Source organism: Astyanax mexicanus, chromosome 12 (genome assembly GCF_023375975.1).
Source record: "Astyanax mexicanus isolate ESR-SI-001 chromosome 12, AstMex3_surface, whole genome shotgun sequence".
NCBI lineage: Eukaryota > Metazoa > Chordata > Actinopteri > Characiformes > Acestrorhamphidae > Astyanax > Astyanax mexicanus.
The window spans coordinates 9298446-9314389 of NC_064419.1; the positions used below are offsets into that span (position 1 = coordinate 9298446).

General features: G+C 38.7%; 1 protein-coding gene across 1 annotated transcript in view; it reads left to right on the forward strand.

Moving 5' to 3' along the window:
* acbd6 (acyl-CoA binding domain containing 6) overlaps window positions 1-15585 on the forward strand; it is a 56035-nt gene extending 40450 nt beyond the window's left edge. The window contains exons 7-8 of the mRNA XM_022670833.2: window positions 6898-6928; window positions 11986-15585. Coding sequence (XP_022526554.1) covers window positions 6898-6928; window positions 11986-12140 — 186 coding nt within the window. The 3' untranslated portion in view covers window positions 12141-15585. The remainder of the gene's footprint in view (window positions 1-6897; window positions 6929-11985) is intronic.
* Window positions 15586-15944: the final 359 nt, after the last annotated feature.

Here is a 15944-nt window from a genome sequence, read left to right on the forward strand (position 1 = left end):
AAAGTTTTAAGAGTTCAGAAATCAATATTTGGTGGAATAACCCTGATTTTTAATCACAGTTTTCATGCATCTTGGCATCATGTCCTCCTCCACCAGTCTTACACACTGCTTTTGGATAACTTTATGCCTTTACTCCTGATGCAAACATTCAAGCAGTTCAGTTTGGTTTGATGGCTTGTGATCATCCATCTTCCTCTTGATTATATTATAAAGGTTTTCAGTTTGGTAAAATAAATGAAACTCATCATTTTTAAGTGGTCTCTTATTTTTTTCCAGAGCTGTATATCATTATATCAGTGTCAATTTAGGGTTTTTAAATTATCAACATTAATTTTCTTGCACAACTTATCAACCAAAATATTGCAACAGACCTTGTTAAATTAAATACATGTATTTATAAAACCCTCAGGTGGCTCAGGTGTACAGTTGTGTGCGAGTATGTGTGTGTGCGCATGTATATAAAATTGTATAGGTGCCAGAAAGTAGCCCAGCCTATCAGATTGCAGGGGGCGGGGCTGTGTGTTTGTGTTTTTGTGCAGTGTTGGGGGAAACCTGCAGTGAAGGTAAAGTGCTTTAACTGGTTTTCTTTAATGGGATGGAGTGTGTGTGTGTGGGGGGGGGGGGGGGGATTGGTGGGGGGGGATGCTGCTGCAGCTTCAGCTTCTTACATCCACCCCCCCCAAACCACCCCCCACACCTCTGCCCCCCACCCCCACCAACCAAATGGGCGACAATCCAATTTACCCATGATTCCATCAGACTGTTCTGATTCATTAGCCTGTAGTGGAGGCCCTGACCCAGCTATACACACACACACACACTCTCACACACACACACACACACACACACACACACACACACACACACAATAACACACACACACAGTTTTGCACAGCCGTTGCCGGAGCTCCAGATTAGTTAAAGCAGATTAGAGCCGCTAAAGCTCTGAATGTTTAATTATTATTCGGGTATTTGTATTTGTTTGTGTCCCCAAAACCACTGGACTTTACCACTGTTTTTTTACATGAACATCTGATATCTTTGTGCTCTGGTAAACATCAGAATCAGACAGTTCCCAACCCATGATCACATGTTTACTCTAATTCTTATAATTTTTATCAATTTTTCCATGTTTTTCCAACATTTCTCAGTTCTCAATCCTTTTATTTCTGCTGTAGATTGAACAAATTTGGGTGAACTTGAGACAAAAAAAACAACATTTCAGCTTTTCAACCTGATACACAGTTCAGATGGCAGTAAGATGGCAACCCACCCATTTTTCTTTTTTGAGCAAAAGTATTGAAACGTGACTGTCAGGTGTGTTTTGTTGCCCAGGTCTTCCCTGTTAGAACCATTACTCAAATATTGGCCATAGCAAGTACGAGTTTGGAATGTACTGAAGAAGAAGAAGGTCGTCACTGGTGTACTAGGTAACAGATTTCGAACAGGTAGAACAAGGAAAACCCTAGCAGTTAATGAAAGAAACTTTGTGTATGCTATAAAAAAGGACTTAAAACAATTGGCTTCACTGTTGCAATACTTTTGGAGAGGAATGTATTTACAGCAGAAATGGAACAATTGACTCTGATTCTAGATCTCTAGATTTTAGTGATCAAAATCTGATTTGGATTGTTACATTTGAAATACATGCAATTGTGATGCATTTACAGCAGAAACAGAAGAGATCTGAATCCTGACTTACAGTGGAAAATGTCTGATTTTGATCAGTTTACCTCAGGACACCTGCATCCGGGTCCTGATTTCAATTTGGAGACGTTTGGCAGATTTGGATAGCTTACTTTATGCACATTCCCTATTTCAGTTTTCACAATTTTTTGGAATAAATGATCTAATTAAAATTTTGTATTTAAAATGAATTTTTTGGACGTCTAAATCCAGATGAGGCAACTAGTTTCACTTGTGCTTCAGCCATGAATAGATGCTGTTCATCCATTGTAGCATAATGTTGTTGTAAGGGGTGCAGAAAAAAAAGATTCAAACTCGAATCGCGTTTCTAACATTGAATTATTCAGAATCAATTCTTATTTTCAAAAAAAGTATTTTTTTTTGCGGGTGCAAGTGTCGCGCGGCGCTCAGCTACTGTCGCGCGGCGCTCAGCTACTGTCGCGCGGCGCTCAGCTACTGTCGCGCGGCGCTCAGCTACTGTCGCGCGGCGCTTTTCAACTGTCACGCGGCGCTTTGCTACTGTCGCGCGTTTTTCCGGATCTAGTCACTCAGGATGCATATGTTAATATCAGGTGTTGGAATTAATGACTTGCCTGAATTGCACTCAGTGTACCATCAACGTCTTCTCAAGTCTTTAAGATAAAATGATTCAGATACAGCTGAAATTGGACTTTGTGCAGTGTAATTTGAGTAATTCTGATCTCACGTTCATCAAAAGCCATCAGATTCAGATCACACACTTGATAACGGTGTGTGTGTGTGTATGATGGATGTGTGTGAGTGAGTTAATGATCCAGTCTCTGGAGGATGATGCAGTATCTAGTAGCGTTGGTGGAGCTGCAGTCACGCCGGGCAGCCAATTAAAGCATCATCTAACCCCGATGAGCTGCGACATCAACTAAATGTATCGCCCTCTCGGACACGCGGCCGCATTCTGCAGGATTTACACCCCAATCTCTTTCTCTCACACACACACACACACACACACACACACACACACACGCGCGCATGCCCATGACCCGAGCCCTAATATTAACCCGTGTCCTATATATTGCCTTTCTGCACTGCTGTCTGTCTTCATGCCCATTCAGATAATCAGTCTCGCTCACTTCTACATGAAAGATTGGATTCAGGAGTTATTTGAGATGTGTCGCAGCATCAGATCCAGGTATTACCAGAACGGAGATGAGCTCACTTTCAAGGACCCCGAAACCCCCCAGCACATATATTAGTCTTTAATTGCTGCTGTTGAGTTTGGAACCACTTTACAGAACTCTTTTTAAACTCTAGAATGGTGGAACTCTGATTTGATCTGATTTCCAAATAAGACTAATTCTGATTACCAACATCACCTTGAGCAGCAATCACCTCGGTATAGTCACAATGCGCTAAGATTTATAATAGAAAACGAACAATAGAACAGTATGGATCACCTGAATATTGAAGCCTATTACATAGACTAAGTTCACACTGCAGGTAAAAGTAGCCCAAATCCAATTGGCTGTTTACACGTTTACATATCTTTTAAATGTGACCAATATCTGACATGTCTCTGAACAGTTTGTGCTTTGTAATTCTATGAAGAGCTATAAAGGAGTTCAGGTTTGCAGCTGGTGATTTGAAGCTGCATTTGGCCAATAAATTAGAAACACTGAGCAGCTGCAAAACAAGCCTTCTATTGCATTTATTGTTGATGATTTTGGATTACAGCCAATTAAAAGCCAAAAAAATCAGTGTTTCAATAAAATTGAATATTATATAAAACCAGTTGGTACTTTTGGCAGTGTGGGCAGTGTGCCAAATCCTGCTGGACGCAATTTTTTATAGTGGATATTTAAATGGAAATAAAAGAATATATGTAAGAAATGTTAAATGCAATTATATTAATATTAGTGGTGTTAATTAAAATACTAGTATATACTTGAGTATAACGTGTAATGTGTAGTGCTGGAATAAAGAATGCATGATAAATTGGATAGAGGAAAGTTTTTTCTGTTTTATTACTTTATTATAAACACCTTAGCTTGGTTGTAAGGATTTTTTTTAATTAGAGCTTAATTTGCTGAGCATAAAAGAGTGTTTTTATACCTGTAGTTGGTTTCTATGGTCCGGATCAGTTGATGAGTTTGTTTGTGTAGCGTTTCTCCCTCTGTTTGGTTTGGTTTCACACAGACATAAACCTAAACGCACCAAAAAAAGCGCACCAATAAACCATGTGAGCACTTTGTCTCCTCTGATTGGTCGGAGCTGTCTGGTGTGGTAGCAAGAAAGTAAATATAGTGAGAAGATTCTGTGTTCCAGATGTAATAACGGAGTGTCATGGCATGCAAACAGTGAATGCTGCACACACTGTGCTCTTAGAGTGTAAACAGCATGGAGCAGCAGAGAGAGCATTTGTTCATAGCAGTATATTATCTGGCTGATATTTCAGATTAAACTGCACCCTATCAGCAGTTTATTTCAAATAAAAATAAATATATTTAATAGCTGAGTCAGATCAAGGCCAGATCACGTTCTCACCACAAGCAAATCGTTTCAGGAAAAAAAAAATCATTACAGATTACGGCAGAAGTCGAGGTCAACCTTGGTGGTGTAATTAATTGGGTTAAAAAAATAATAACACGTTACTGATTCCAAATTAATCGTGAGCTCTAATTGTTATGTTTACGTCCATTTAAATATAAGAAGGATTTGACCTTTTCCTGTCACTGTTTTGGAGATACAAGCTTCTGTCTGGACAGTGATGGTCTGGTAAAACCTAAATAAACCTATAGATTTGTTCACTCTAAAGTTCAGCCCGACTCTGAACTGATCACCCCCACCTGTTTAATCTCCAAATCAATATTTAATCTTCCCTCTTTATCCCCATTAACAGAGGATCAGATCAGCGCTTTAGTTCAGGTGTTTAGGAGCGGTTATTGTTCTGCAGCGTTCTGACCTCAACGTCCACTTAACCATGTCCACCGTCCACCTCACCGTCCACAGACGCAGCTGAGAGCGGTTAACGGTGGATTACTGCATCACTTTAATCTGAATCCAATCTGAGTCTGAGTGTTAATGATAAAGCACCACTGCCTTCAGTCTGTTCACCCCGACTACAACTTCTACTGTTCCTTTAGCCTGTGATGTTTCAGATGTGGCTAAATTATAGTTCATTAAATACAAAAAAAAAGTTCATAAATTCAGTCAAGGTACTACTTAAAATAAGTATACTCTTTATAAAGGAGTTTATTCATGGTTATTAAATATGATTTAAATACTTTTAGCACAATTAGTAAGCAATTTCAACATATAAAGAGAAAGGGAAACAGTGATCTGTCGTTTGCCAAATAGTGTTTCCACATTCATGTATAAGTGCATCCTAAAAAAAAATTAATATAATTGAAAAGTTACTTTATTTCAGTAATTCAAATGAAAATGTGAAAATTATCTATTATGAAGATGTATTACACACAGAGTGTTCTAATTTAAGCGTTTATTTCTTTTATTGTTGATGATTAAATATGGCTTACAGCCAATAAAAACCCAAAATCAGTGTCTCACCAATTGGTACTTTTGACAGTGGCAGTGTGCCAAGTCCTGCCGGAAAATGAAATCCGCATCTCTATAAAAAATATAATATAGGGGGCGCCGAGTGGTCCAGATGTCTAAAGCGCTGCCACTATGAGCGGGAGGTCACAGGTTCGATCCCAGCTCATGCAGCTTTGCCATCAAGCTGCCGGCGCTCGGAGGAAGCAAAAATTGGCCCTGTTCCCTCCGGGTGGATAGATGGCGCTCTCTCCCCACATCACTCCTAGGGTGATGTCCGCAGCACAGGGCGTCTGTGAGCTGATGTACCAGAGCCGAGCCGCTGCGCTTTCCTCCGAGTGTGCTGTGATGCTGCTCGGCAATGCTGCATCAGCAGCAGCTTGAAAAGAAGTGGTGGCTGACTTCACATGTATCGGAGGAAGCATGTGTTAGTCTTCACCCTCCTGCTGTGTTGGGGCATTACTAGTGATAGGGGGAGTCCTAATGAGTGGGTTGGGTAATTGGCCGTGTAAATTGGGGAGAAAATGGGAAAATTCTGAAATAAAAGGATAAAAATATATATATAATATATTAGAATTACTGAAATAAAGTAATGTTTCTATGCTATTCTAATTTTTTAGATACACCTGTATACTGTTAAATCTCAGATCTTTTTGAATGTGTATCTTACTTTATCTTTTCCATCAGTCAGCATGAACATACAGGGGTTGGACAATGAAACTGAAACACCTGTCATTTTAGTGTGGGAGTTTTCATGGCTAAATTGGAGCAGCCTGGTGGCCAATCTTCATTAATTGCACATTATTGCACCAGTAAGAGCAGAGTGTGAAGGTTCAATTAGCAGGGCAAGAGCACAGTTTTGCTTAAAATATTGCAATGCACACAACATTATGGGTGACATACCAGAGTTTAAAAGAGGACAAATTGTTGGTGCCCGTCTTGCTGGTGCATCTGTGACCAAGACAGCAAGTCTTTGTGATGTATCAAAAATCACGGTATCCAGGGTAATGTCAGCTTACCACCAAGAAGAACCAACCACCTCCAACAGGATTAACTGTGGACGCTGTAAGAGGAAGCTGTCTGAAAGGGATGTTCGGGTGCTAACCCGGATTGTAACCAAAAAAACATAAAACCACGGCTGATTAAATCACGGCAGAATTCAATGTGCACCTCAACTCTCCTGTTTCCACAAGAAATGTCCGTCACCACAATCAATTATTGTGGTCTAAAACCAGGTGTTTTAGTTTCATTGTCCAAACCCTGTATCTAATAAAATGAAATAAAATAAATAGAAATAGAAAGTCAGTTTAGTCGTTTGATACGTTAGCATACACCTCATTATGATTACTGGATAAATAATTACTTTGGGTAGTTAAATGAACAGTTGAAAAGTTATTAACAGATATGCTCATGTAGACTGAAGGAAAAGACGAAGTAAAACAAGCATCCTGAAAGATCAGAGGGTTGACATGGTGTTCTATTTTGTTGTATTATCTTGCTCTTCTTAAATTTGATCTTTTTTTTTTTTTGGACCATAAATCACCAAAATCTGACACAACATAAACAACAAATTCCACATTCACCTTATGGAGAAAGGTGAAAAACTCCACTGTCAATAAGAGCCTGATCTGTTTATTCAGCGATCAATCAGTAATCGATTTTCTCTCTCTTTTTGTTTTTCAGGATGATGAGGGGCAGACACCGCTGCACTACGGTAAGTACCTCTATAATACCCTCACTGAGATGAATCAGTACAGAACACCTTCCCGGTTTGTTCCAAACTTTCACACAAGAGTGAAAGCCAGTTTCAGAAACTTGGCTTTTTTAGTCTAATTTTTATAGGGCAGTTGTGTTTTAATGTTAGCATAATTTAAATGCAATAAAACCTAAATGCTGTTATTGGATGGATGAATTGATGGATGAATTGATGGATTGATGGATGGATTGATGGATGGATTGATGGATGGATTGATGGATGGATGGATGGATTGATGGATGAATTGATGGATGGATGGATGGATTGATGGATGGATTGATGGATGGATGAATTGATGGATGGATGGATGGATGGATGGATGGATGGATTGATGGATGGATTGATGGATTGATTGATTGATGGATGGATGGATGGATGGATGGATGGATGGATGGATTGATGGATGGATGAATTGATGGATTGATGGATGGATGAATTGATGGATTGATGGATGGATGGATGGATGGATGGATTGATGGATGGATTGATGGATTGATTGATGGATGGATGGATGGATGGATGGATGGATGGATGGATGGATTGATTGACATTAAAAGTTACACAATACAGTGGAAACAAGCAACAATACAGTAAGAGAGCACAGTAAGAAATATAAGACTATAGAAGATTGTAAACTGAGATTTTAAATATTAACTATACCTTCGAAAATAAAAAAAAATGCATATAAGAAGAATATTTACATGAATATATAAATAAAAAACTATACAAAATGTGAAAGTAATCAGTAGTAGATATGAGGTAGTGCAGTAATACAGAATAAATTAAGTATACGGGACAGCAGGTATCAGCAAATACAATAAATACTAAACATAAACCTGTGCAAGTATTATATTTAAGATAAGTGAGTAGTGTAGTATCCAGAAGTGTGAATATTCAGGACATACCATAAAGTGACAAGTGTCCTTCAGTGCAAATGAACAGGATGTACAGTAAAATGTCAGTAGAGTCCCAGGGTGTAGATGTACATTTTGTACAGAGTGTGATTATAGTACAGATAAAAATAGGCTTTTAATAAGCATTAGCAATGAATAATCTCTATATTTTAACAGAAATATAAAATAGTAAAGCCATAAATATATGTAATACATACTTTTAAACTAATATTTACTAGACTAAAATGTTGTTTGTTTTCGTCGACTAAAACTAGACTAAAATTAATAATAACCAAGTGAATAAAAAGGGACTAAAATTATTTAACATTTTGTTCAAAACACTGACTAAACTAAACTAAATCAATATCACCTGTTAAAATTAACACTTAATTATTACACAGATAATTAGTACAGGTGTTACCTAATGCCATCTCTACTGTTGCCTTATGGTAGACTACACTAAAACACACTATAATCCAGAACACAGAAACTTCTTCCTGTATTTACTTTATTAACCCCGCCTTAGACAGCTCTGGCCAATAAGAGGAGAGAATGTGCTTTGACAGTCTGTTGTGACACGTCTTGTTGCACTTTTAATTTTCTTTGTGTGAAATCAAACCAAGAGGATAAATGCTTAAATGCTCTAAGTCAACAATCTGGTTCACTAATTCACTAATTTGTTATTTGGACCAGATACACAAACAAACAGGTGTGAAAACAGGTGTCCGGACCAAAGTTTGAACCAAGAAAGAACTTCACTACATCCTACATACTACGTCATCTCCATCTACGTGGACGGGGTGTGCTGGTAATCCACACTGATTGGTTTATAGGAGTGCGTGTGTTGGATGGCAGTGTTTGGTCAATTTTATGATTTGCCCCACCAGGTGTGCCAAATTTTGCCGCCCTGTAGCAGAACGAGTGTAACAGATTACCTCAGATTACATTGCTTTTAATTCTGTTCATAATTAAGGATTAATCTACAGTTACAGTAGATACAGGAATCATCAATGCCAAGGGGAGTCGCGACTCACCAAACTAACAACATTCTACAAACCAATCAGTATGAAGTATAGGGAGACTCCGCCCACGTAAATTAATAGTGCGTTTAGTCATTAAACTGTGGTGTGAAACCGAAACTAAATGTGCAGTATACAGTGTAACAAACACATCAGTCCTGGTCAGGACTTGTTTCGAGACCTCCATCTTCTGGTCCGTAGTGTGGTTTGGATCATTAATTCAATCAATCGCTCAGATATTTTTACTTAAATATCAAGTTTATTTGCAGTTTAGCTTTGTGTTCAGAAAAAATATAAATAAAAATCCAACAATACAAAATGAAACATAAAATATGAATGTAACAAATGACTAAATAATAGGTGAAATTTAAACATAGATTTATTAATTAAATAGTTTCATTAAATTAACATTAACAAACATCCAAACTATAAGATATTAACTAACTGGGATAAGCAGTGTCTCACTCTCTGATTCTCTCTCTCTCTCTCTCTCTCTCACTCTCACTCTCTTTCTCTCCTTCACTCGCTCACCCGTTTTATCAAGGGAGTTCATCCATCATTGTCCTTTTTATTCCTCTTTCATTCCATCCATCTTTTTTCTTGCTCTGTGTGTGTGTGTGTAAGAGAACGTGTGTGTGTGTGTGTGTGTGTGTGTGTGTGTGTGTGTGTGTGGTGAGGTGAATAGACTCTGTAATAATCACTGGTTTTCCCAGAGGAAATCAACTCGGTTCTCAGGTCACATGATCTAACACATGGGTGGCCCCGCGTCCTCCGAGTGCGTCTGAGTGTCTGCGTGTGTGTGTGTGTGTGTGTGTGTGTGTGTGTGCGCCATCTGTCCTCTGGCTGGACGCGTGGCGGGTTGATCACCACAGCCCCCTTGGGGAGGTGAGGTTGAGTGGTCACCTGGGGGGGGTGGGGCAATGATGATAATGGTGGGTGGAGTTAGGAAAAATTACAAAACTCTCCCCTCTGATCTGCAGGTGTGAAATTAATGAACACACACACACACACACACACACACACACACACACAAGGGCACAAGCCGAAGCCGAGCATCCATTATCTCCAATACCTCAAAAACCACCAATTTATCACCAACAACTCCCGAAGCCCCGCCCACTTCTCTACTATACAGAGTTACTATATTCACTAATACCACTTACAACTTTACTACTGTACACAACACAAGCCTTATGTTCACCATGTCCAGAAGCTCCGCCCACTTCTCTACTACAGTACAGAGTTACTATATTCACTAATACCACTTACAACTCTCTCTTTCTCTCTTTCTTTCTCCTTCTTTCTTTCTTTCTTTTTCTTTTTTTATCTTTTCGCACTCTTTGGCTCTCTCTTTCTCTCTCTCTCTCTCTCTCTCTCTCTCTCTCTCTCTCTCTCTCTCTCTCTCTCCCTCTCGGGTCCGAGGTTAAAAGCTGTATATGTCAGTCAGCGTTTTCAGTGTGAGTGAAAGGGCAGCGTTTGATTGACACTGGCGTGAAAAAGCTCTCAGGATTCTTCAGCATTAGCTCAAAAGGCTCAGTGCTAACTGGGTTAAAGGAACCCCCTACACTCCGCCCCCAAACACCCCGCCCCCAAAACCTGCCCACAAACAGCAGACGATGCTGATTTACTAAAGCTGTTCTGCAGATTGTCCATAAAAAATATACTACGGACAACATTTCTTCCAAATTCCAAATAAAAATATTGTCATTTAGAGCATTTATGTGCAGAAAATGAAAAATGAAAAAACTAAAAAGATACAGAGCTTTCAGACCTCAAATAATGCAAAGAAAACAAGTTCAAATTCATAAAGTTTTAGAGTTTGAGTTTAGAAATCAGTATTTGATTAAATAATCCTGGTTTTTAATCACAGTTTTCATTGCATTTTGGCATGTTCTCCTCCACCAGTCTTACACACTGCTTTTGGATAACTTTATGCCTTTACTCCTGGTTCAAAAATTCAAGCAATTCAGCTTGGTTTGATGGCTTGTGATCATCCATCTTCTTCTTTATTATATTCCAGAGTTTTTTCCCCCCTTTTTTGTGTTTTTGAAATGTTGTGAGTTTTGTTGAGGGTGGACTCAATAGTCAGTTTTATATAGGTGCTGTCCACGGTGCTGAAATGGACACTACTTATCTATGAGGTGTTTTACCGTCTGCATACAGTCGACTGATTTTAACTAACAGAATAGAATTAGCGTAATGGTTTATTAGGACTGGGTATCACCTTTGATTTCCTTAATCAATTGATTTTGATTTATTTGTGGATGTTTTAGCTACAAGTACAGGTTTTGTTTTTATTGAAACTTTTAGTTTAAAGCCCCCAGTATTGGTCTGTGGAGCAGCGGATCTGTGTTCCACTCTGGAGTGATGGAGCTCCATCCAGTACTTTTGGATGAGATGAGTTGAGGAGTTGGGGATGAGGTTTGGTGGTGATCGTCCAAAACATAGACTGTGTATAGCTGGACAGAGCATTGTCTTTCAAAAGTGAAGCCACCACAGGTCGGGCGCCCCCTGCTGTTCGGTTGCAGAAAGCTGTGTAACCCTACCCATCCCCATAGGTTTCAATGGCAAAACAGACAACTTTTAATCACGTTGTTTTCCAATATACTGTCATTCTACCTCCATTATTTAAATGTAACAGCTAGTGTAACCTCTGCTTATATTGTCAAATTTTATATCCCCTCATAATTCATTTTTTAAAACATTGTTCAGTTCTATTCGAAAAGGTGTGGTTTTTGTAAAAGGGCTGGTTATGGGCGGGACCAATAAAAGACCGTCAGCTCCTCTCCGCCCCGCTCTGCAGCCTGTGACCTCGAGGCAGCCCTCAGGGGCGGGGTTATTTAAATGAGTAAGCTGTCTCTCCACAGTCTTTCTCCCTCCTGGTCTCTACTGCGCAGACTCGGGTATCAGGATCGCCAACATGCCGGAAGATTTTGGCTTCATTTTCATTGAATGGATGGGAACGGCGACACAACGTCCATCTTTTTTTTACAGTCTCTGGTCCAAAATCCTTTGATTTTGGTCTCACTAACACTAAATCTGATCTTGAACTGTCTCTCTCTCTCTCTCTCTCTTTCTCTCTCTCTCTCTCTCTCTCTCTCAGCATCAGCCTGTGAGTTTGCTGAGATAGTGGAGCTGCTGCTGGAGGCCGGGGCTGACCCATCCATAAAAGACAGTGAAGGTTCTCTGCCGGAGGAAGTGACCGAGTCCAGCTCCATCTCGTCCCTCCTGCGGCAGTACACGGCCCCCAAAGGATAAAACGCAACATACACCCCGCCCTTATACCCCTAAACCCCGCCCCCTAAACTCTGAACCCCTGGACCCAGCCAAATCACTTTCCACACCTCCTGGAGTCTCCACCAGAGTCCAGAACCGCTTCCATCGGCAGATCCACAGCGGAACGAGTGACCCATTCTGACTGACCTTCAGAGAGGAACCGGCCAGAGTTGAAGAAAATCACTTGATCGTCATGTTCTAGATAATGAAATGCTGTAGAGACTGTTCTTCTCTTTCTTGTTCTTGATGGAGGAAACTTCGATTGACATACACACATGGGTTTAGGGTTAAAAAATTACAATTATGTCCAGGTTTTGGCTTAAGGGTTAGCAAATTATTTAAAAATAAAGGGGCTTCAAAGGGTTTAAGTAACGCCGTAGACCACAGGGCTGTGTTCCAATCTGTGCTCTCTTCACTATACCCTACAGTACATGTGAAATCCAGAACATAGTTTAGAGCACAATTAAAGGGGCCGATTTTGAACACCACAATTTGTGTCATTAACAATCTGAGTGTCGAATATTTTCAGAGAAGCTGTGCATGAATCTTCAAACCAAACAAACAATGCAAGGGATTATGGGTATTCCAAGTCTTATAGACTGCATTGTTTGTACACTTTACATTAGGGAACATTGCGGTTTGTTAAAGTGCACTGAATATTTGGTATCACGTTTTAGAACACCACTACTTTAAAAGTGAAAGCCCTAAGTAGTGCACTACATAGTGAACAGATGCGATTTTAATAGATAAGATAAGATAAGATTTTCAAATCTGGACCTTGAGTGTTTTTACCTGTGCGCGAAATTAAAGAACCTATAGATTGGTAAAGAATCATTATTCATTATACATGAAGGTTCTTTAAATTAATCAAATAAAGTTTCCAGTCCTGGATTTTGTTCTCACTGGAAGTTAGTCCAGGATCGAAAACTGGATTCAAGATCTGTCATAGAAGAACCATGTTTAATTCCTTAAAGAACCATTTTTCTAAAATAAATCTTAAAGTGAAAAGGACCTCTCATTTCAAAGAACGGTTGGTTATAGTGAAGGTGTGGTTATCTCAGGGTGTGATTGGAGATAACCACACCTTCAATAGTGAGTGAACAATCTTTAATCCTTTGAATGGTTATTTTTTTACTTCTTACTTAAAATGTTTCTTTAGAGAATTATGGTAGAACTTTGCAGTCCTTGAAAGCTATCATATTAACACATCAGCTAAAGATTTTATTAACTTAAAGAACATTCATATTTAATTAATATTTTTTACCAATCTATAGGTTCTTCACTTTTACACACAGTCCAAGTTCAAGGTCCAGATTAGAATACTTGTACCATAGAAGAACCACATTTGGTTTCTCGAAGAACCATTTAATAGAGATGTGTGGTAAGAACATTTATTTATTTAAAGGAATAATTAGTTTAAGTGAAGGTTCTTTAACAAAAGGTTCTGTTACAAAAATGGATCTTCATGGAACCAAATGGGAATTTTCTATGGTAGAGGGAACACAATCCAGAATCGAACATATTTCACTTTCACACACGGTCCTGGGCTTAGGAGAGGAGAACCACATAGGAGAACCATATTTGGTTTTGCACAGAACCGTTTTTAATTGAGATGTGTTGTAAGAACGTGTATTTATTTAAAAGAATAATTGTTTTAAGTGAAGGTTCTTTAATTTTTTAAAGATATTCTTCACTTTCACACATTTCTGTTACAAAAATTGATCTTAATGGAATCAAATGTGATTCTTCTATGGTAGAGGTCCTTGAATCCAGTTTCCAGTTGGATTCCAGTAGCAATTAAATCAGCTAATCCAGCAACTTCTAATGAGAACACGATCCAGAATCGTAGTGTAAACATATTTCACTTTTACATGCACTCCTTTCCTGGGCAGGACTATGGATTTGAAGGTCTGAATTGGAACAACTCTACCATAGAAGAACCACATTTGGTTCCATGAAGAAGTATTTTTAATACAGATGTGTGGTAAGATTACATTGACCAAAAATCGTTAATAATAGTAATAGTTCTTAAAACCTTCAAAAGGTTCTTCACTTTTACTTACCATATTTTTTGCACTATAAGGCACACTGGATTTTAAGCCGCATTATATGCGACACTAGTAAGGAACAGGGGTGTCGCCATGTTTTCATTCTAATTCAGCAAGTCTCGCTGCTGGATGGCCAGACCTGTGAAGCTAAGCTAAGTAAACAAAACTGTAATTCATAGCCTCTGTTTATTTACAGTAGGCTTAGATTTTCCAGGTTTCCATGTAAGCTGGGTGCAGCCATATTATTATTAGCAGCTAACCACTAGCGCTAGCCACGGTTACCAGCTAATGGCACCCAACAACGCTACACTGAGGAACCCTGATTCTGATATTCTGGTGAGCCAGGGTGATATTAGCTAGCGGTTCGTCCCATGTAGCTGGTTTTAACACGTTGAGTGTTATAGTGCAAAAAATATGGTAAATCTACAAAAATGGTTCTTCTGGAACCAAATCTGGTTCTACTATGGTAGAGTTCCTTAAATCTAGACCCTAAATCGAGAATCCATTCCTGTACTTTGTTGCTAGGTTGGTGTGACACTATGTGGCCATTTAGCTGTTCCAATAATTTCCAGTAAAACACAATCCAGGAAAATCAATTGAAGATCCAGATTTTATAATCTGGGTTCTGTGGCATCACTCAAAGAACCCTTTGTAGAACCTACAATTTTAAAACGTGTATTGTGTAGATTCTGAAGTACTGTAAGTAACGGGACATGTATGGACAATGAAAACGGTTTAATTAATATTTGCTGACATTCCTTTTTTTTTTTTTAGTAAATGGTTATATTCCCAGAATCAGAATTACAGAGTTAAGCTGGATACCTTAAACTTAAACTTGAGATTATCCAATCAGAACATCTGTAAGCTTTCTGCTGTTCTCTCGGGTTATTCTGATCATTCTGCTTGTTTTAAGCATCATTTCTGTAAACAGGGACATTATCTGAAGTTTCTCTACATAAAAGTACTGAGATATAATTTTTTTTTTCTTAGAAATTGATTTTTTTTTTTTTTGGATGTAAAGAATCTTTAAAATGTTTAAAGAACCCTTTAAAGGTTCTTCACACCCACACACTCTTTTACAATCAGAAATGTTTTTTTGTATATGGCATCATTTGGACCGGCGATGGCCCTGTGTAGAGTGTATATCAGTTCTTTATTTCTTTTTTTTTTTTTTTTTTTTTTTTATTTATTCTTTATTTTCGATCTTTAATTGAAATTCTGTTCTGTTAAATATTTCCCTAAGGTTCGGTTGACATTCTGTCATCACTCGCTCTGTCTGGCTGTGGATCTTTCAGTCAAATATAAAACACTTCCGACTTCAGTCCGGATTATCCGGAAGAATGTGAAATTGTTATTATTATTAAAATCTTGGCATCTTACATCTGTTTGCTTCTGGGGTTTTGTGACTGAGTGTATCTCTCTCTCTCTCACTCTCTCTCTCTCTCTCTCTCTCTCTGTCTGTCTCTCTCTCTCTCTCTCTCTCTGAGCAGATGAAGCTCTTAACTACAGTTCAGTAAGGAAGCTAATGCCCTTTATTCCAAAACAAAGGGAACGCTCGCTAATCTCTCTCTCTCTTAACAATTCTGCCACAGCGTCACTCACTGAGTTACAGTCCAGCGGGGTTTGGGGTTTGAGAGTAATGATGTGTGGGAATTTGTATTCCAGTATAAAAGATTTGTCAAATATTTGTAAAGGCTGGAGTGTGGGGTCTGGCATTCTTAAAAAATAAATACTCTGT